We start from the raw sequence: 21,880 nt of genomic DNA, 5'->3' as shown, positions 1-21,880 counted from the left end.
TTTTTCTCTCTCCTTCCCCAATCATGCTGCGACTTCTCTCCAATCCAATTACCCCATCCAACCCCCACCCCCACCCCCAAACATGTTCATTACAAATCTCCCTCCATCCCCTCTTCATTCTTCATCTTGTCCCTCAATCCTCTCCTTTGTGTCTAATTCTCCTCCGTTTCTCACCTTTTGCATCTTGACAATCTTTAAATTCTTCCGCCACATCCTCTCTTTACCATCTTGTGAATTTTCGCTTTTTGCTTTCCCTATACACATCCTCTTAATATTCTTCCATTTCTTCATGACTTTCACCCCTTTCACAATCCACATTTCCCCTCTTTTGCATCTTGACAATCTTCACATTCTTCTGCCACATCCTTTATTTCCCATGTTCCATTTTTTTCTCTCTTTTTTTTCTGTACATTATATCCATCTCATCACGTCCTCTTCATATTCTTTCGTGTTTCCATCTTTTCAATCTTCAATCTTTCACAATCCCATTTCCTCTTTGAAATATCATCATCTTACTTCTTGCATCTCAAACTAATCCTATTTTTCCCCAATTCTTTTTCTTCATTCTCCAAACTCATCCCCTTTATCATCACATCCCACCTCCTAAAAAAATACCTCCAACTTGCCGCAACTTTTCATTGCATCCATGCCATCCAAATTGCCTCACTTGCACAATTTACCTCTACCGCACCAAACCCTCACACCATCAAACTCTAACACCCCACAACTCAAATCTCGCATTTTCAAACCCCAAACCCTCAAACCCTCAAACCCTTAAACTTTCAAACCCTCACATCCCATAATCTAACAACCTCGCAAACCTATAACCTCACAACCCTTTACAATCCCACAATACCATACCCTCCAAACACCACACCTCCAAATCCCACACAATCCTCAAACCACACACTCCTCAAACCACACAACCCCACAATCCTACAACTCCAATTGTCTTAAACCCCCGAACCCTCACACCTTCATACCCCAAACCCTTAAAACTCTCGCACTCCACACCCTACCAAATCTTACAACCCCACAACCCCTTTCCCTCAAAACCACTCAACCATTACCCTCCAACCCCATACACTCAAACTCTATAACCACACAACCACAACCCCATATCCTAACAACCCCATACCCTCAAACCTAATACCATCCAACCGAACACCCTCAAAACCCCACACAACCCCACAATCCCACAACCCAAAACCCTCATACCCAAAACCCTCATACCCAAAACCCTTAAAAATTAAAACTCTTGCACCTCACAACCTCTTAACCTCACAACCCCATACTCCCAAACCCCAACACCGCACACCCATCACCCTCAAACCTCAAACCCTCACCCCCCATCGGACCAAACAGTTGAAGATTTAATCCCACCACGTGCAGAGAGAACACATCTTGACCTTCATGAGGAACTCATGAAGAGGGTCAACCAGGGACCTCCGAGGAATTACAACATTAGACGCACCAGCAACACTAATGTCAAAATCAACTACCTGTCATCAGCCGACGATGTCACTAAGTGGCTACAGAGTAAAGGATTCAGCAAACTGTAAGTTTCAAATTTTCAAAAAATTGTTTTAAAAATTCGTAGGCTCAGTTCTATACGATTAATTAACCGGGACAGTTTATCCATTTTGATTGGTCGAGAGGACATCACATGGCAAATGTTAAACGGGTGATAGAAACACGACCAGAAGTGTTTAAACATAGGCGTGGCGCGCAAGCTATCGCATTGCATACCAGTACTCAACGTTATGCTATAAATTGTATAAAAACTATTAGCTCATGCACTTGAAGCGCGTCATCCCGCTCGTACAAATCAATGGTAAACAAGTTAAATGGTCACCTATTTTTCTTGCTAACCTGTGATATAAACACGACCAGAAGTGTTTAAACATAGGTGTGACGCGCAAGCAATCGCATTGCATACCAGTACTCAATGTAAACACTATTAGCAGGGGCACGCCAAGCGCACCATCCAGCTGGTACAAATCAGTGGTAAACATGAAAGATGGTCGCCCATTTTTCTTGCTAAACTGAAATTACGCTTTTGCTTAAACAAATGTTTCTCCTACAGGTACATGTAGCACAAAAAATTCCATACCGTTAAGCAGCTTTTTATATGAAATTGGGTCCTGCTGGTAAGGATAAGCAGCTTCCCAAATTACTATTATTATTATTACTTCTAAATTTGTTGTCACTTTTCTTCACATGTTCACCAGGACTGTAGATAGTTTGGGTGTCCTAACAGGTGCCCAGCTGTTCAGCTTGACCAAGGAAGAGCTACGCCAGGTTTGCTTCGACGATGCCAACCGTGTCTACAGCCAACTGATGGTACAGAAAGCAACTCTAGAGGTCAGTTACTTTTAATTTTCTAGGCTGTTCGGACTGGTTCTGTCTGGTCCAGACTGGATTTCATTTAGTCTTTGTGGAGGGTTTACCTGTTCTAACCAGTCCTAACAATTGTTGTTGTTGTTGTTGTTGTTTAGTTCTCTGAATTCGGTTTAGATATATGTATTGAGAAGGACATTTTTTCAAATGGGGAGTTTAGGAAATCCAGCTGGTTTTGACTTGTGCAAACCGGTTCCATCCAGTACAAGTTACTGCTTGTTCTGGTTCTATCCAGTTCCCACTAGTCTTTGTTGTTCTTATACTGGATAAATAACATGCACTATACACTATCATTCTCCTCACCTTTGAACCAGTCAAGTAACTTCATACATCGACGAGTAACAAAATGATGCAAAACCTTAAAGCAAGTAGGATTTGAAACTTCTTTTCATTTTGGAGTTAGGAGCACTAGACTCAATCTCTGGTGTTTCTGACCAGCAGAGTGTGGGTTGAGTGCCAATCATGACACTCATGTCCTTAAGCAAGACACTTATCTATTCAGGCCTGATACTTCACGGAGGCAACGAAGGCGATTGCCTCCGTGTCCCCTGGTCATTGCCTTGGTGCCCTTGAAATGCTCCAGTACAAATTTGCAATTTTATCATAGGGTGCCCTTTACCAAGAAAAAAATGCCTTGGTGCCCTTGCCCTTTCAAAAACGAAGCATACAGCCCTGTCTATTGTTGCGGTGTCCTTCAGAGGGGACGTTAAGTCGTATATAAAATATCATGCCCGCATAATAATAATAATAATAATAATAATAATATTGAAGTCTTATATAGCGTACGTATCTACCAATCAAGGCACTCCAGGCGCTGAGTTTATACAAACTTTCAGAAAGATAGGTTATTGCAGTGATGAATTCTTAGACCCTACGTAGCACCTTTTAAGGGTGTACAAGGTGCTTTGGCACAATATGCTGCCAATCCAGCCAGGAACACCGGGGTGAACCCCTTTTCTTTTCGATAAAAATTCAAGTGCACTGGGTTCTTGGTAACGCGATGAAACTTTCTAATAATAATAATATCAAAGTCTTATATTGCGCACGTACATGTGCGCAAACTACCAAACAAGGTACTCAAGGTGCTGAGTATATAGCACCTTACAAGGGTTTACAAGGTGCATACTTAATACTTAACGTACCTTGTAGTGGAAAACACTAAGTGCTTTGATAGGCTTTTCAGGATGTCATAAAGCAGTGTATAAGAATGTAGTATTATATTTTACTACATGTATACCCTCATACATATTCATGACCGGGTGTCGAGTTCTCATTGGTCCATTCACCACCACGTGCCAGGTGTTAATATTGCTAATTACCAAGCGCGCACGTGAGTATTCACGCCTGTGGTAAATGCGCATGACAAGTAATAGTTCCTCGGGAGCTTTTCTACTTGTCATGCGCACTACCATTATGCGACGTCATCCTTGCAAGGGCGCTATTGATCGTGGTACTGTTTTGTATACCTGCACGAACAGCGCTCTCTTAGCGACATGCAACACATGAACAAACTTCTGCATTTTGTTTCACAGTCATCATTTTCTCTCGCTCAAAACTCATGGTCCGGTAACTGAATATGTATGAAGTATAGTAAACCAAATAAACATGGTTTATTTTGGGTGACTAGTCGATGGGCTCCCCACAAACTAGTTCCCTCGGCTTCGCCTCGGGAACTAGTTTGTAAACTTCCCATACCTCGGGGAGCTGATATCGACTAGTCACCCTCAAACCATGTTATATTTGTATATTATTTATCGTTTTTAGGAATCCACAACCTCCTCCTCTGAGCTCAAGGCAATCATGGATCGACGGAAAGTGCGCTCAGACTCAGACAATTCCAACGATCAGGATGCCCAAGCCTTCAACTCGCCCCCGCCAGATTTTACTCCGGCCACCCCACCGGGGTTGAACGGCTCCTCTCCTGGTTACGGAGGTAGCTAAATATCTCTCCCAAAACTAAAAAATTTAAAATCACGGATAGCCGTAGTTTGTATAAATGTTACACAAATGTTGTTGAATATTTGTGAAACATTTCTACTATAGTACGTTGTAAGATTCTTCAACTCTTAAGTGCTACATGTACATGCCAATCTGTAGGTTACGTGACCTGTAGTCAAACAGTTTGTAAATATACTATGTTCGTGTTGCTCAACAGTAAACAATCTTTATGGATTTGATATGATTTTGTACCCATATTAATCCACCATTTAACGCATTTTAACCCATTGTTAACCCGTTTTAACCCATGGTTGAGCCACTTTTGGCCTTTTGTTAACCTTACTTTTCATATGGTTATGTGTGGTTAAACATCATGTACAGAGCTAAATATTGTGTATGCATTCACCACTTAACATCATATTGCAGGCTGGCAAAGGATATCTATCTTTCAAAATCCATGGATGATATTGATCAGTCAAAGAGTGAGAGGGTTGAGTGTGCACTGTGTAGATTCAATCACCACTTTACACCTAACTGCAGGCTGGCATAGTGTATCTATCATTCAAAATCAGTGGATGATATTGAACGGTCAAAGAGTGAGAGGGTTGACTGTATACTCTGTATGCATTCACCACTTTATATCATATTGCAGGCTGACACAGTGCATCTATCATTCAAAATCAGTGGATGATATTGATATTTACCATACTGTATGATATCATGTTTCATGCTGGAATCTATCATTCAAAAGTCGTGTGGGTCATATTAAGCAGTTGCACAGTAGGAGGGTTGATGTTATTTGATATTAAACTTGCCCTTTAGAGTTGTTTTCCTCTTAAAGCCATTGGACCCTTTCAGTAAACAGTATTGTCCAAGGCCCACACTTCGTGTATCACAACTTCTATATCAAATAACAAACCTGTGAAAATTTAGGCTCAATCGGTCATCAGAGTCGGGAGAAAATAACGGGAAAACCCACCCTTGTATCCGCGCGTTTCGCCGTGTCATGACATGTGTTTAAAATAAATCCGTAATTCTCGTTAACGAGAATTGATATTGTTTTACTGTTTTCTCAAAAAGTAAAGCATTTCATGGAATAATATTTCAAGACAAGTATTTCACCACTACCTTCTGTAAACCCTGTAAGTTATTTGTAAATCTGTGAACTTTTTTTTTTTTGCTGTACCGAAAGGGTCCAATGGCTTTAAAAGTAACCAAAACACGTACCTACCACTTATTAAACCTCATATATAAACACCTAGTTTACATGAAATAACCTCCTTGATATAATAATATGCAAAGTATGCCATGTAAGCTTCCCCCACTCCAACTATATGAAATTAAGGTTCAAATGTACTAATTTTGTCAAATCTGTTTTTTTTATTCTGCACCTATTGCCATCTAGTCGTAAGTTTCATCCACCTTTCAATGACAGCATTCAGTCCCGCTAAATATTTGGCAATTTTTGTCTGTGGTGACAGGCTTCTCTCTTGGGATGTTTTTTTTCTTTTCTTTTTAGAATTAACTTTGAAAATCTCTGCTTCAGATAGTTTATCATACAAATTGCATGATGATATGGTCAGTCAGTAGTGCTAGTAGACATAGCTTTGAGCGATTTATTCGTGATTAGTGTCTTTACAAATGTACAGTCATGTTTAGTTCACCTTTGTTTTCTTGCATGCCGGTAATCGGATAGTGCAGTAGATTTAAATGAAAGTGGGAGTGGCTTAATTACACCTTCATGAATATTCATTATTGCATTGCTTTGCACGCTCAGTGTGAGACTTTTTTTCAAGAATTCAGACGTTTTTGCCTGTCTCCCAATAAGATCGTTGTTACCAAACTGAGGCTCAAAACTTAATTTGAGTCAAGCCTCTTTTTCATACAATGAAAACACGGGAGTGTGACAAACATGGCAGGAACCAATTTTATGGAGCTGCATAATAGCACTAAAATAGCAAAGCACAACAAAATTATGCTTAACAGAATAAGGTTACCAGCCAAAATACAACCTCAAATACCAGCCAAAATACCACCTCAGGTGTACTTTCTGTGGCTGGTATCCTGCTTAATTTTGCTAAGCAGAAATTGTTTAAGCAGTATTTTCTGCTTTAAGCAGCCTCTATGAAACTGGACCCTGGAGCCTGACAAAAGTCTAGTGTATTTGAGAGTTTCATATTCAACTTGTTGAAAGTGCTTTGCATGTCTCTTTTGTTGACCATTTAAGAGGTGTGGGATTTGACCTCAAGGTGTTCATTAAGCTGCTTATCAAGCACAAAATTTGCTAAGCTGAAAAAAAATACTTGGCCAAGGTCCAATTTCATAGAGCTGCTTAAGAAGAAAATAGTGCTTAACAATTGTCTGCTAAGCGAAAAAGAGGCAGGATTCCAGACGCAAGTTGACATTAACTGACATGTTAGTTTGACTGGTAACCTTGCTCTGGTAAGCAACATATTATTGTGCTTAGCTACTTTTGATGCTTTAAGCAGCTCTGTGAAATTGGGCACAGGAAGAGGTTACCAGCCAAAATACCATATCATGTGTGTCTTTTGTAACTGGTAACCTACTCATTGATTTCATATCCTTTAAAGTGTTGACTTTAGCAGCTTTATTGCAAAGGACCTATCTGGGAATGTTTTTTTTTTTTTGCTTATGTTTTGCTGTGGTTATTTTTTGCCTTTGTTGGTTTTTGCATGCTTTCCTTTCCTCATACCTTCTATCCACCCTTTTCTCATCATCACAGACTCTGCATTCTATTGGTAGACCCACGGTACCTCTAGATTCCTACCATGGGAGGCGACAGGTGGCTGATCTCTATTACTGATACCCTATAAATCAACTCTACCACGCTTTGAGCCTCGCCTCAATATACCTCCTACGTGGTGTAGCCTCATTTTGTAGCCTCATTGTGTAGCCTCAGCGGGCCCCTCCATTGGAAGCAGCATCTCACTGATCTCTATCATATTAGAAACCTCATGCCTTAGTTCTGCCATGCTTTAAGCGTCAGTTCAATGTACCTCTGATTGGTGTAGCTTCGTTGTATAGCCTTATTGTATAGCCTCATTATGTAGCCTCAACAGACCCAATTGGAAACAACAGGTCACTGATATCTATTACTGATACCCCATACCTTTGCCATGCTTTAAGCTTCCGTATAATGTACCTCCTACTGGTTGTAGCCTCATTGTTAAGCCTCATTGTGTAGCCTCAACAGACTCCCAATTTGAAACAACAGGTCACTGATGTCTTTTACTGATACCCCATACATTTGCCATGCTTTAAGCTTCAGTATAATGTACCTCCTACTGGTTGTAGCCTCATTATGTAGCCTCAACAGACCCAATTGGAAACAACCTGTCACTTATATCTATTATTATTGAAACCCCATACCTACTATGCTTTCGAGCCTCCGTTAAAGCCTCAGTTAAGCCTTTCTGTGTGGCCTCAGCAAACCTCATTTGAATTCTGCAGCCTCACCATATGTTTTGCTATCCACTTCCATGCATCCTGCTTCTATACTATGTTTTATTGCATGTAAATTGTCCTCATACGTGGCGGGAAAGGTTTCTCAGTTTTTCCAAATATCCACGCCATATTCTGTATTCAACAAAGGGAGCCTTTGTTTTCTGCATTCTGACTAAAATTTCACAAAAGCAATGGAATCTGGCCGATTGATTCATCAATTTTTCTAGCCAAACCCTGGAGTAATGGCCAGCAACAAATTGCCATACAGTAGACAACGTCGACCAAGAACTTTGCAATCGTTTGCTTTGTACATTTTATACTTCAACCCCCCCCCCCCCCATTGCAAAGTGTTAGGGAGGCCCTGTGTTGAGAACCGCCTGTATGGAAAAAGAGATGATTGTAATATTCAAATATTTTTGAGATATTGATGATAAACAAATTGATAAAACAGATGTAAAAAATTATGTTTTTAATTTGGTGTACTAACAATGTGTGAATTTATATACAAGCAATGTGTAACCTGAACATGTATAATACATTTCAATCATTATTATGCATTTTTGAAGGTGATTATTATTCATGATATGAGCGACTGCTTATTAATATTCAGTTATTCGGATGTTTTTGTCGAGCAGAGAGAGAGAAAGAATTTATGTTTTGATATTTATAAATGAAATTATTTTAGATATCGGTGAAATAATCAGTGTTAAAGGGAAGACAGTTGTATAAATTTTTAAAGAGCAGATTATGTATATATTCAATTTAAGGGTCATAAGACCTCATTTATATTCATAAAAATCATAAATATTCATATGTTAGCTTATTTTTATTCATGTATTCATATTATTAGTTGTTATTATTAATTTTTTGTTTATGTCATTTTGTTAATGGTGTAAATCTTGAATGATGCTATGAATGGTACGTTTTAAGCTTTTAATTTTGTTTCACTGCAAACCTGTATCGTGCACCTATGACAACCTAAACAGTTTGAAAGCTTTTTTGGTGTAACTAGTGTATTTTTAAAGTAGCTTCGCTTCGTATTCTTTTAGTTTAGACTCACTTCGTATTTTTTTTAATCAACCAACATATAATCAAATAATATTGAAATTGTATGTTTCTTTTTAAAAGACTGAACGTGAAACGATTGAATATGCAGCTTTAAAAGACTACTCATTTGCATAAAGTGCCTCGTAATTTGAATATGTAAATATGTATAAGGTATGTTAAATTAAGGTGAAGGGTCATCAATAATGGATTGACTTGAGAAGAAGAGAATATTTGTTGTAAATTTGTTTTCCTTTAAACTAGGCTTAGGCTTATCCGGCTTAGGCCGAGTCTAAAGGCGCGGTCCCACTGCAGCCATGACGAGAACAATAACAATAACGACGCAAAGAGAACGCATTCCATTGGTTGAATGAGCTATGCGTATTCTGCGTTGAGCAATTCAACCAATAGAATGTGTTCTCTTTGCGTCGTGATCATTGTTGTTTCCGTTATCGCTGCAGTGTGACTCGGCCTTAAACCAAAACTAATGTTTCATTTGATGAGAATGTGCCTACCAAGCTAGTAGGATTCGTTGTACAAGTTTGTAATTTCAAGTGGTGCGAGGATATGTACTCCAATTATTATTTTTAATATACAAATTTTGAGAAACTGTTAACGCGACAGGGGAATTTAAATTTCAAACTTAACTCGAAATAACTCATGGCATTTAGTGCATTCTTTTTATAAATATAAAAATATAAATATAAAAAATTGAAGAAAAAAAATTCCACCAAAATCTATGCAGATTTTCTCATTGCAAAAAGAAAACAGTTAACAAAAATTAATCAGTTTTACTTTCAAAATAAGTCTTTAAAAAGGGGAAGCATGTCAATTTAAAGTGGTGCTCCAAGATCAAACTCGGTTTGGGATCCATTGGGCCTTGGAGTCCCTCTTTAGCACCCCCCTCCCCCCCCCCCCATCTCGCTCTGTAATCGTGACAGTCATTAGAGAGTCTTTAAACATTTGTGGGGAAATTACCTGCAGAACTAGTCCTTGAAGGAAAAACTTAGCCATGGAATTTTTCTTTATTAAAAAGCAGGAGAATCAACAGTACTGACTCAATATGCAAAGTAGTTGCTCTGTCGTCACATGACTATTTATGCTGTAGAGCTATTTGCATATATTAACCTTTGACCTCTCACTTATGTAAATTTTTCCAATAGGATCTGTATATTGTAATGAATCATATTTCTTTCTTTTTTTCTATTTTAAATCATACGTGTATTTAAATTGTTAGTTTCAGTATTTCAGCTGTGTTATGTATTCGAATCCAATAATATTAAATATTCATAGAATTTATACCAAAACAAAACTTTTTGGCTGATTTTGTTGATATTGTAAGGTTTGCCCTTGACTTGTTCGGATAGCCAGTGGGAACAGGGCCCAATTTCATAGAGCCGCTAAGCACAAAAATTTGCTTAGCATGAAATTTCATCCTTGATAAAAACAGGATTACCAACCAAAATTTACGTTTGTTGCATATTGCTCGTTTCTGGTAGTTAGCTGTTGTTTGCTTATGCTGAAAATCACGTGGAAATTGTGTTGGTAATCCTGTTTTTATCAATGAAGAAACTTCATACTAAGCATAGCAGCTCTATGAAATTGGGCCCAGGTAGCTTGTTGCTAGTCTGCCAACTTTGTTACTGGTCGGTATGTTGTTTGTGGCGTGTCCTGGACTAGTGGTTAAGACCACTGGATTCAAACTCTTGTGTTTCTGATCAGCAGAGTGTGGGTTCGAGTCCCGATCGTGACACTTGTCTCCTTTAAGCAAGACACTGGGATGCTTTGGATGGGACATTACGCCGCTGGTCCCGTATGTTGTGTAACACACTCAGTCACTCAAGTGGTTACACTGCAGGACTTGCAATTACAAGGTTGTGGGTTCGAATCCCCCAGCTAACCACTGATTTCACAATGACTAGAATAAACATATTGTCGTCTAGTTACTGAATCACAATTTCTTGATTTGTGTAATTCATAATTATGGATATTATACCAATGTTTGTATGTTTAACCCCTTGCAGTTTTTTTAACAAAAAAATCCTGGCTCAAAAAGGCCCATTTTTAAAAATTGGCCGAAAAATAAAACGGGTCAAAATCAGTCAAGAGAACAAGTTTAACCCCTTGCAGTTTTTTAACGAAAACATTCTGGCTCAAAAAGGCCCATTCTTAAAAATTGGCCGAAAAATAAAATGGGTCAAAATCAGTCAAAAGAACAAGTTTAACCCCTTGCAGTTTTCAAACTAAAAAATCCTGGCTCAAAAGGCCCATTCTTAAAAATTGGCCGAAAAAAATAAAATTGTCCCAAATCAGTCAAAAGAACAAGTTTAACCCCTTGCAGTTTTTTAACGAAAAGATCCTGGCTCAAAAAGGCCCATTCTTAAAAAGTGGCCGAAAAATAAAATTGTCCCAAATCAGTCAAAAGAACAAGTTTAACCCCTTGCAGTTTTTGTAACAAAAACTCCTGGCTCAAAAAGGCCCATTTTTAAAAATTGGCCGAAAAATAAAACGGGTCAAAATCAGTCAAAAGAACAAGTTTAACCCCTTGCAGTTTTTTAACGAAAACATCCTGGCTCAAAAAGGCCCATTCTTAAAAATTGGCCGAAAAATAAAATTGTCCCAAATCAGTCAAAAGAACAAGTTTAAGCCCTTGCATTTTTTTAACAAAAAATCCTGGCTCAAAAAGGCACATTCTTAAAAATTGGCCGAAAAATAAAATTGTCCCAAATCAGTCAAAAGAACAAGTTTAACCCCTTGCAGTTTTTTTAACAAAAAATCCTGGCTCAAAAAGGCCCATTTTTAAAAATTGGCCGAAAAATAAAACGGGTCAAAATCAGTCAAAAGAACAAGTTTAACCCCTTGCAGTTTTTTTAGCAAAAGATCCTGGCTCAAAAAGGCCCATTCTTAAAAATTGGCCGAAAAATAAAATTGTCCCAAATCAGTCAAAAGAACAAGTTTAACCCCTTGCAGTTTTTAACAAAAAATCCTGGCTCAAAAAGGCCCATTTTTAAAAATTGGCCGAAAAATAAAACGGGTCAAAATCAGTCAAAAGAACAAGTTTAACCCCTTGCAGTTTTTTAACGAAAACATTCTGGCTCAAAAAGGTCCATTCTTAAAAATTGGCCGAAAAATAAAATGGGTCAAAATCAGTCAAAAGAACAAGTTTAACCCCTTGCATTTTTTTAACGAAAAAATCCTGGCTCAAAAAGGCCAATTCTTAAAAATTGGCCGAAAAATAAAATTGTCCCAAATCAGTCAAGAGAACAAGTTTAACCCCTTGCAGTTTTTTAAACAAAAAATCATGCCTCAAAAAGGCCCATTCTAAAAAAATTGCCAAAAGATAAAAGGCCCATTTTCAAAATTGGCCGAAAAATAAAATGGTTCAAAATCAGTCAAAAGAACGAGTTTAACCCCTTGCAGTTTTTTAACGAAAAAATCCTGGCTCCAAAAGGCCCATTCTTAAAAATTGGCCGAAAATAAAATGGGTCAAAATCAGTCAAAAGAACAAGTTTAACCCCTTGCAGTTTTCAAACTAAAAAATCCTGGCTCAAAAAGGCCCATTTTTAAAAATTTGCCGAAAAATAAAATTGTCCCAAATAAGTCAAAAGAACAAGTTTAACCCCTTGCATTTTTTTAACGAAAAAATCCTGGCTCAAAAAGGCCAATTCTTAAAAATTGGCCGAAAAATAAAATTGTCCCAAATCAGTCAAAAGAACAAGTTTAACCCCTTGCAGTTTTTTAACGAAAAAATCCTGGCTCAAAAAGGCCCATTTTTAAAATTTGGCCGAAAAATAAAACGGGTCAAAATCAGTCAAAAGAACAAGTTTAACCCCTTGCAGTTTTTTTAACAAAAAATCCTGGCTCAAAAAGGCCCATTTTTAAAAATTTGCCGAAAAATAAAACGGGTCAAAATCAGTCAAAAGAACAAGTTTAACCCCTTGCAGTTTTTTAACGAAAACATCCTGACTCAAAAAGGCCCGTTCTTAAAAATTGGCCGAAAAATAAAATTGTCCCAAATCAGTCAAAAGAACAAGTTTAACCCCTTGCAGTTTTTTAACGAAAAAATCCTGGCTCAAAAAGGCCCATTTTTAAAAAACTGGCCGAAAAATAAAATTGTCCCAAATCAGTCAAAAGAACAAGTTTAACCCCTTGCATTTTTTTAACGAAAAAATCCTGGCTCAAAAAGGCCAATTCTTAAAAATTGGCCGAAAAATAAAATTGTCCCAAATCAGTCAAAAGAACAAGTTTAACCCCTTGCAGTTTTTTAACGAACAAATCCTGGCTCAAAAAGGCCCATTTTTAAAAATTGGCCGAAAAATAAAACGGGTCAAAATCAGTCAAAAGAACAAGTTTAACCCCTTGAATTTTTTTAACGAAAATATCCTGGCTCAAAAAGGCCCATTCTTAAAAATTGGCCGAAAATAAAATTGTCCCAAATCAGTCAAGAGAACAAGTTTAACCCCTTGCATTTTTTTAACGAAAAAATCCTGGCTCAAAAAGGCCCATTCTTAAAAATTGGCCGAAAAATAAAATTGTCCCAAATCAGTCAAAAGAACAAGTTTAACCCCTTGCATTTTTTTAACGAAAAAATCCTGGCTCAAAAAGGTCCATTCTTAAAAATTGGCCGAAAAATAAAACGGGTCAAAATCAGTCAAAAGAACAAGTTTAACCCCTTGAATTTTTTTAACGAAAATATCCTGGCTCAAAAAGGCCCATTCTTAAAAATTGGCCGAAAATAAAATTGTCCCAAATCAGTCAAGAGAACAAGTTTAACCCCTTGCATTTTTTTAACGAAAAAATCCTGGCTCAAAAAGGCCCATTCTTAAAAATTGGCCGAAAAAAAAAAATTCCCAAATCAGTCAAAAGAACAAGTTTAACCCCTTGCAGTTTTTTTAGCAAAAGATCCTGGCTCAAAAAGGCCCATTCTTAAAAATTGCCCGAAAAATAAAATTGTCCCAAATCAGTCAAAAGAACAAGTTTAACCCCTTGCAGTTTTTTTAACAAAAAATCCTGGCTCAAAAAGGCCCATTCTTAAAAATTGGCCGAAAAAAAAAATTCCCAAATCAGTCAAAAGAACAAGTTTAACCCCTTGCAGTTTTTTTAACGAAAATATCCTGGCTCAAAAAGGCCCATTCTTAAAAATTGGCCGAAAAATAAAATTGTCCCAAATCAGTCAAAAGAACAAGTTTAACCCCTTGCAGTTTTTTTAACGAAAAAATCCTGGCTCAAAAAGGCCCATTCTTAAAAATTGGCCGAAAAATAAAATTGTCCCAAATCAGTCAAAAGAACAAGTTTAACCCCTTGCAGTTTTCAAACTAAAAAATCCTGGCTCAAAAAGGCCCATTCTTAAAAATTGGCCGAAAAAAATAAAATTGTCCCAAATCAGTCAAAAGAACAAGTTTAACCCCTTGCAGTTTTTTAACGAAAAGATCCTGGCTCAAAAAGGCCCATTCTTAAAAATTGGCTGAAAAATAAAATTGTCCCAAATCAGTCAAAAGAACAAGTTTAACCCCTTGCAGTTTTTTTAACAAAAAATCCTGGCTCAAAAAGGCCCATTTTTAAAAATTGGCAGAAAAATAAAACGGGTCAAAATCAGTCAAAAGAACAAGTTTAACCCCTTGCAGTTTTTCAACGAAAACATCCTGGCTCAAAAAGGCCCATTCTTAAAAATTTGCCGAAAAATAAAATGGGTCAAAATCAGTCAAAAGAACAAGTTTAACCCCTTGCAGTTTTTTAACGAAAACATCCTGGCTCAAAAAGGCCCATTCTTAAAAATTGGCCGAAAATAAAATTGTCCCAAATCAGTCAAGAGAACAAGTTTAACCCCTTGCAGTTTTTTTAACGAAAAAATCCTGGTTCAAAAAGGCCCATTCTTAAAAATTGGCCGAAAAATAAAACGGGTCAAAATCAGTCAAAAGAACAAGTTTAACCCCTTACAGTTTTTTAACAAAAACATCCTGGCTCAAAAAGGCCCATTCTTAAAAATTGGCCGAAAAATAAAACGGGTCAAAATCAGTCAAAAGAACAAGTTTAACCCCTTGCATTTTTTTAACGAAAAAATCCTGGCTCAAAAAGGCCCATTCTTAAAAATTGGCCGAAAAATAAAACGGGTCAAAATCAGTCGAAAGAACAAGTTTAACCCCTTGCAGTTTTTTAACGAAAACATCCTAACTCAAAAAGGCCCATTCTTAAAAATTTGCCAAAAATAAAATTGTCCCAAATCAGTCAAGAGAACAAGTTTAACCCCTTGCATTTTTTTAACGAAAAAATCCTGGCTCAAAAAGGTCCATTCTTAAAAATTGGCCGAAAAATAAAATTGTCTCAAATGAATCCAAAGAACAAGTTTAACCCCCTGCAGTTTTTATACCCGAAAATCCTGGCAAAAAAAACAAAACATTTTTGGTTCAAAATCAGTCAAAGATTAAAGTTAACCCCTGGAAAATCCTGGCCCAAAAAGGTCCATTTTTCAAAATTGGCCGAAAATTAAAATTGTTCGAATTCAGTTCGAGTTTAAATTGTTAAAAATCAGTCAAAAGAACAAGTTGCAGTTTTTATAACTAATAATCCTAAATAAAATAAAAACATTTTTAATGGCCGAAAAATAAAAAGGTTTAAAATCAGTCCAAAGATCATGTTTAACCCCTGCAGCTTTTAGACAAAAACTTGCAGTTTTTAAACAAAAAATTGCTGGCTCAAAAAATCCCATTTTCAAAGGCAAATTTTTCTTTAAAAAAAGACAAACAAACAAACACAAACAAAGGTCGTTTTGTCAACATCCACTATATTTAGCAACGAAGATAGCAGTGGACAACAGTCAGAAAAAAATTCCTTTCCTCTATGAGTGAACGTGGAGGAAGGAATGTGTGAATACCACGCCTTCTTTTCAGTGCATTCAACCCATACCCCTCGGGCCCTTACGACGCACTCATCCCCCATTCGCCCCCAATTTGCGTACGTTTGTTGTTCCACAAAATTCACTTGCTGCTTTTTATGCTTGTTTATAAGGTGAAAATATCGACCCTGCCATTATTCAGTTAGCCCGTGGTGTTGAAGTACAGTATCGATCATGTGAGTGCGTTGGTAGTGACGTACTGTACGACCGGTAAATGCATTATTCGGATGCTAGTTTCGAATACTGTAGAGTCGATTACACCGCAAAGGTCAAAGGTTATTGAGGGAAAGGTGCGGTGCTTTTGCTAGTGGGCTCATGTTTTCACTTTCTGTCGTTGTCCCACGTCGTTTGACCAGGGATTTAACTCTCTGTTTTTCTTCCTTGTAAGATAAGATTGAGCCTGCATTTTGAGGAAACGGACGGCAGGGCTGCGGTGTGGTGACACGGTAAAAAAGTAAGTGATATTAAGAATTGTGTAGACACACGGCACAGTGTGTACTGTGTAGGAATATGCTAAAGGGGTTCACCCATTGCTTATTGCGGTACTAGTCAGTGCACCGTAACAATTAACATGTCATTTCTGCATAGTGTAGGTCTTGCCCCTATCATACTGCATGTTCTACGTTATTTTATTCAGTCATGCATACTGTTTTGTCATTATGTACGACTAGTCTATTATTACTACCTCAACATACACCTTTAGAAAAGCCAAAGGAAAAGTTTCCGTATGGCGCCACCACTTTTTCATTTGATATGAAATAATATAGTATCTAATTTACCTTAATGAGATATCCTTTTTTGTAAAAATTAGTGAAAAAGTGGTGGCGCCATACGGAACGTTATCCTTTTTAATATGTTTTACTGTGATTTTATTTTTAAGAATGATTGTGCTTGTGTTTATTACTTTAGAGGCAAGGTGTGCCTTTAAGAGCACTAGAGAAATTTTGAAGCTGTAAAACATTGTTAGAAAGTACCCCCTTTGAAACAATGTTATTTTTTTATAGAGAAAGAGGTAATTTTCCAACGAAATAATATTGAGTCCGTGAAAATGTCAGGCATCTGAAAGCACGCAATCATGTGCAGCAACTTTTTCTTTCATTTTTTTTCTTGCAACTTTGATGGCCAATTTTGAGCCCAGTTTTTCACAGGTTTGTTTATTTATGCATAGATGTTGGTATTCACAAAAGACTTCGACAATTACCACAAGTACGCCGTGCCTTTGGCAGCGATTGTGCTTTGTTGTGATTTTGTTTGTTACTAAACTGAAGTGTGATTTTGAAATATATACCAGACCACACCTTTACTAACTTAGCCTATACTTATTTTATGAGTGAAATTGATTGAACCTTTTTACCACATTTTATATCCATTTTCTTTCCAGAACTTGTCAATTTCATTGTCTTGTTGTATAATTTCATTAGCCTATCTGATGTTTTTATTCTGCATTATTTGTATAATTTGTTTGCTCATTTTGATTGTATCTGATTTGTTTATGATGTATTGCATAATAATGACTCACATAAACATATTTGAAATTTGATTTTGATATTGATTTACTATAATTGAGAATCATATGTAATGCATAGTAACTACTGATTTAAGCATATTTGAAATTTGATTTTGATGTGATTTACTAACAATGGAGAATCACTAACAACAGACAAAACAAGAAGGCAACAAAAACAGCATGATAAGACATTGTGGTTGCCGTGGAATACATACAAATCACAGAATGGTTTCAATTGTGTTCCTCATCAAGTCTTGATAAACTTTTCAAATTTTGTTATTTGCAACTGTGTTTGTCGAGAACAACAGGATGTGAATCACTTTTCCTTGAGGCAACTAGTCCAAAAGGGAACGTTGTCAATTATCATTCTCTATTCACCTTTGTCTAATCCCAAAACGCAGACAGCGACATGGATGGTCAAATCTTGTCTTCCTGTTTTTCACTTTATATCTGTCGTCCCACGTCCTGTTGACGAAAGATTTAATCCTATGTTGTCAGTCTTTGCAAATATCGCGCCTGTAATAATTATATCTTTGGATAATTTTAATGGGTTTTTTTATCAGTGGGACTCTCTTCTTTTGTCAACTTCGTCTTCTTCTATTTTTAAATTGTTCAATCTTTGCCAATAAGATGAAGCCTTTAACATTGTTATATTGTTGTGTGTTTATATGTTTATATTGTTGTGTGTTTTCCTTTTTTCATTGTAATTCTCATCTTTTTCTTCTTCTTTTCTTTTTAAATATTTCTTTATTTGCATATAAGATCGAGCCTGCAAATGTTTTGATAATTTTTAATGTTAGTGGTTTTTTTATTGTCTTATTTGTTGGCCTAATTATCTGTTTTCCCTTTTTTCTTCTTTTCTTTTGGTACATTTAGGCCTAATCAAGGAAATTTCATTGTAGTATATTTTGAGTTTCAATTCAGCATTTAGCCTCTTGGTTTATGTTGTTTTAATAAACCTTTATACAGTTAAATATAACGTCATTCAAATAAAAAGAAAAGTAAGAGATATTATTTAGGATTGGATAAAAAAAGTTTAACAAAATAGTGATTAAAAATAGTTCACGATAAAACGTTTCTCGGATTATGGCGTCCAATTATTACGAATTATTCTTCCTGCATGGACATTGCCGCTCCATGTTTTTGGTAAATTCTCAAAAACGGTATCCCACCTTTTGAAAAGGGATTTCATGTCAAAAAATCTACCACATTTTTGAAATAAATTCTGAGTTCATCTAAAAATCAACTCACCTTTAATTAAGTCATATACATCAATAGAAACTACATTTGTTTTATTAAATATGCGGAAGTTCCTCTAATGTTTACCGCGTCGTGGTATCGTGATATCTGTTATTGGAGTTTGGATTTCAGGAAATTGAAATCATTGGATTTATGTTTTCTTGTTTTATTGTGTTTCATGAAGGCAAAAGAAGATGTAATTGAAGAAACATGTCAGACAAAACACTGACATGCTTACATTGGTTTTAATTACAAGTTTTAGTAAAACTAAAGCTGTTGCTCACTATAATAATAATAATAATAATAATAATAATAATAATAATAATAATAATAATAATAATAATAATAATAATAATTCAAGGCGCAGTAAAACCAAAAACAAAACAAAAACAAAACACAACACAAAGAAAAACAGACACATTAAAATTAGTCATTGAAAACCTGTGACATAAGATAAGTTTTGAGAAGAGACTTGAATTTTGCAGTACAAAGACAAGATCGAAGATTAAGTGGTAGAGAGTTCCACAAAAATAAATTTAAAAGTAAACTTAAAAGTGTAACTAAATTATTTGTTGTAACTGTTTATAACGGGCCAAGTTATGACTTGATCCCATTATATTTTAACTGATGTATTAGTTACTTGGTAAGCCCTATGCACAATAACTAAATTATTAATATTAGGCCTAAGCTAGAGTATAACATAGGCCTACTGGGTTCGTTTTTACAAACCTGCGAGGTACATAGCGCACATCCTCATCATCTAATTCCTATCAAATTTATTTCTTTCAGAATCATTTCCATCATGGCGGACAGTCTACAAAAACGAATGGAAGAACTATCTGGTATTTATAATGACATTTGTACCTCTAGCGGAACGTTCGGCAATTTCCTTCGATCAAAGCTCACAAAAGACGTCTTGAAAAAATGTAACATAACAGCCGTAGACTTGCGCTATTCCACGATACAAAAGGACAAAAAGCTGTACTCTTTTAGCGACCACTGGGACCATGAAACAGCCGTCCATGTTTATTCCACTCGGCTCGACGACCCGGTGATGCTGCCCATGCGCGATAAGAACAAATTGGGCGCCGATGACACGTCGTGCGCGCGCATGTTCGTCACTTCTAAACCAATCCGTATTCTGTCCGTGCAGCAGTCGCCGTTTCTTGAGCTGTGTAAAAAATGGGCAGCAGGGCACCACGAGTTGGTAAATCCAACCAGCAACGGCGCCCCCAACGGTGATGAAGACACCCCCTCCAGTGACGTCACGCCCCCGCCTAGAGACGTCTTCACGCGTAAGAACGGCCTGTCACTCCTCGACTACACCTTGTTCCAAGAGCGAATCAGCGGCTTCCATTCAATTGAGGGCGTGGCTTACGAAGAAGCTCCTCCCACACAGCAAACCCCCCACAAACAAATCGCTCTGTTCAGCGGCGAGTCTCTTCTCCTACAGCAAGAGTTTGTGTACCCCGCTAAGAAGAAACTCCACAGATCAGATAATGGTTTCATGTGCTGTAATGTCGAGCCAAGCCGCCCTCAAGCACCCCCGATGAAGAGGGGTAAATCCGTAAACACGCCCCCTTTCGCCACACAATCCCCGGGCGGGAAACCTCTCAGCACCCCGCCCTTACCTCCTTCTCCCTACTCCCCTGGAGGTGCCCCACCCATGCCACCTCCCCCGTACAGCCAGACGAAGACAACCCCTCAACCTACACCAGCACCCCGGCCGAGGACTCCGACCATGCCAGAGGAGAAAGGCGACGGGAAGGGAGCGCCTAAACCCCCGATGCCTGCTACCAGGTCAACCCCCAAGGACACCACGGCTGGTTCGAACGACGATGTCCCCAAAGAGGATGTCCCCAAAGAGGATGAGACTGACACTAAAATGTAGAAGTATAAAAAGTTCAAAGCCGTGCAGTTTGTGTGTTAAAATGTATTTGTATGCATAGCAAAATACATTTCGACTCCTCAATGTATCATTCAAAGCAAAAGACAAGTCGACTCTCAATGTACCATGCAAAGCAAACGACAGGTCGACTCTCAATGTATCATGCACAGCAAAAGACAAGTCGACTCTCAATGTACCATGAAAAGCAAACGACAGGTCGACTCATAGCAGGGTACCATGCAAAGCAAGATAAGTCGACTCTCTATGTATCATGCACAGCAAAAGACAAGTCGACTCTCAGTGTATCATGCACAGCTAAAGACAAGTCGACTCTCAATGTACCTTGCAAAGTACATATATAAGACTCTCAAATTCTACTTAACCTCTCTCTGCAAACAAAATTATGCTGTTTTTACAAAGTGGTTTTGTGCCCGCATTGTTCATTGTACTGCAACCGACATATCTATGTTGGTCGTTGCTGTCTTTCCGTAAGCTCATCGAGATTTTGTTTCAAATCAAAGTGCAGTGCAAGCTGTTGGTCATACTACACTGTTTTAGTTTTCGTAGCGAAAAAAAAACATTCTTCACGAAATTGCAGGAAAATGTTTTGGTGAGATATTTTGCACCTCGACATCGCTAGCAGCTGAAATTATTTCAAACTTGTACATTGCGCCCTCTCAGGCTTTTATGGACGTAGTCATAATTAAATGTTTACGAAAAGCAGCGAAATGTAAATAATATCAAGTTATTGAAATTGCCCTGTTTTCACCAAAGATGATGTCTGTGAGCGGGTGTGCCAGCAGTATAGACTTTTTAAAAAAGTATACAATGCGCCCTCTGTCGGCTGTATGTACTTAGATATAAATGTTTTACGAATCACGAAATGCGGCAATTGTGAATACATGTTTAAGAATTAAAAAAAAGGCGCTGTTTTCATCGAAATATTATAATGTGACATTGTATCAGGGTATGCCAGTTGTTAGACTTACAAAAGTTACACAGTTGTGCAAAATAATATGTGTAGATCTTAAAGGCACTGGACACGTTTGGTAATAATAATTATTGTCAAAGACCAGTATCCCAACATATGCATAAACTAACAAATTTATCTGTGAATATTTGGGACCAATTGTTCATCGAAGGTGCAAGGAAACAATTGTGACAGATAAACACCCTTATTGCACAAATTTATGTGCTTTCAGATGCCTCGGAAAAGCTTCAGCCCGAAGTCTTTCTCGTGTTACAAATGCTGTGAGAAACTACCTCTTTCTCAAAAACTATTACTTCAAAATGAGTCAGATAGAACTTGAGGTTTGAAATCAACCGTCTAAACGCACACAACTTCGTGTGACAAGGGTGTTTTTGTTCTTTCATTATTATCTCGCAAGTTCGAGGACCGATTGAGCTCAAATTTTCACAGGTTTGTCATTTTATGCATAAGTTGAGATACACCAAAATGTGAAGGCTAGTCTTACCAATAGTGTCCACTACCTTTAAATGACAGTGA

The 21,880-nt window shown here is 37.4% G+C and overlaps 2 protein-coding genes across 4 annotated transcripts in view; both read left to right on the top strand.

Moving 5' to 3' along the window:
• LOC117299088 (epidermal growth factor receptor kinase substrate 8-like protein 2) overlaps positions 1–9,246 on the top strand; it is a 49,441-nt gene extending 40,195 nt beyond the window's left edge. For 2 of the 3 annotated variants that reach the window (XM_033782509.1, XM_033782510.1), the window contains exons 18-21: positions 1,366–1,558; positions 2,232–2,364; positions 4,165–4,333; positions 7,082–9,246. In XM_033782509.1, coding sequence (XP_033638400.1) covers positions 1,366–1,558; positions 2,232–2,364; positions 4,165–4,333; positions 7,082–7,101 — 515 coding nt within the window. In that variant the 3' untranslated portion in view covers positions 7,102–9,246. The remainder of the gene's footprint in view (positions 1–1,365; positions 1,559–2,231; positions 2,365–4,164; positions 4,334–7,081) is intronic. The other variant, XM_033782511.1, reaches the window with a different exon arrangement.
• Positions 9,247–16,027: 6,781 nt separating this feature from the next.
• Positions 16,028–20,563, top strand: LOC117299469 (formin-like protein 20). Its single transcript, XM_033783009.1, has 2 exons — positions 16,028–16,193; positions 19,275–20,563. Exon 2 carries the CDS (start codon positions 19,288–19,290, stop codon positions 20,374–20,376), a length of 1,089 nt encoding a protein of 362 aa, XP_033638900.1. The 5' UTR covers positions 16,028–16,193; positions 19,275–19,287; the 3' UTR covers positions 20,377–20,563.
• Positions 20,564–21,880: the final 1,317 nt, after the last annotated feature.

Source organism: Asterias rubens, chromosome 14, assembly GCF_902459465.1.
Source record: "Asterias rubens chromosome 14, eAstRub1.3, whole genome shotgun sequence".
Taxonomy (NCBI): Eukaryota; Metazoa; Echinodermata; class Asteroidea; order Forcipulatida; family Asteriidae; genus Asterias; species Asterias rubens.
The sequence above is the reverse complement of the archived record's forward strand: the minus strand, read 5'-3'. Positions and strand labels throughout refer to the sequence as shown.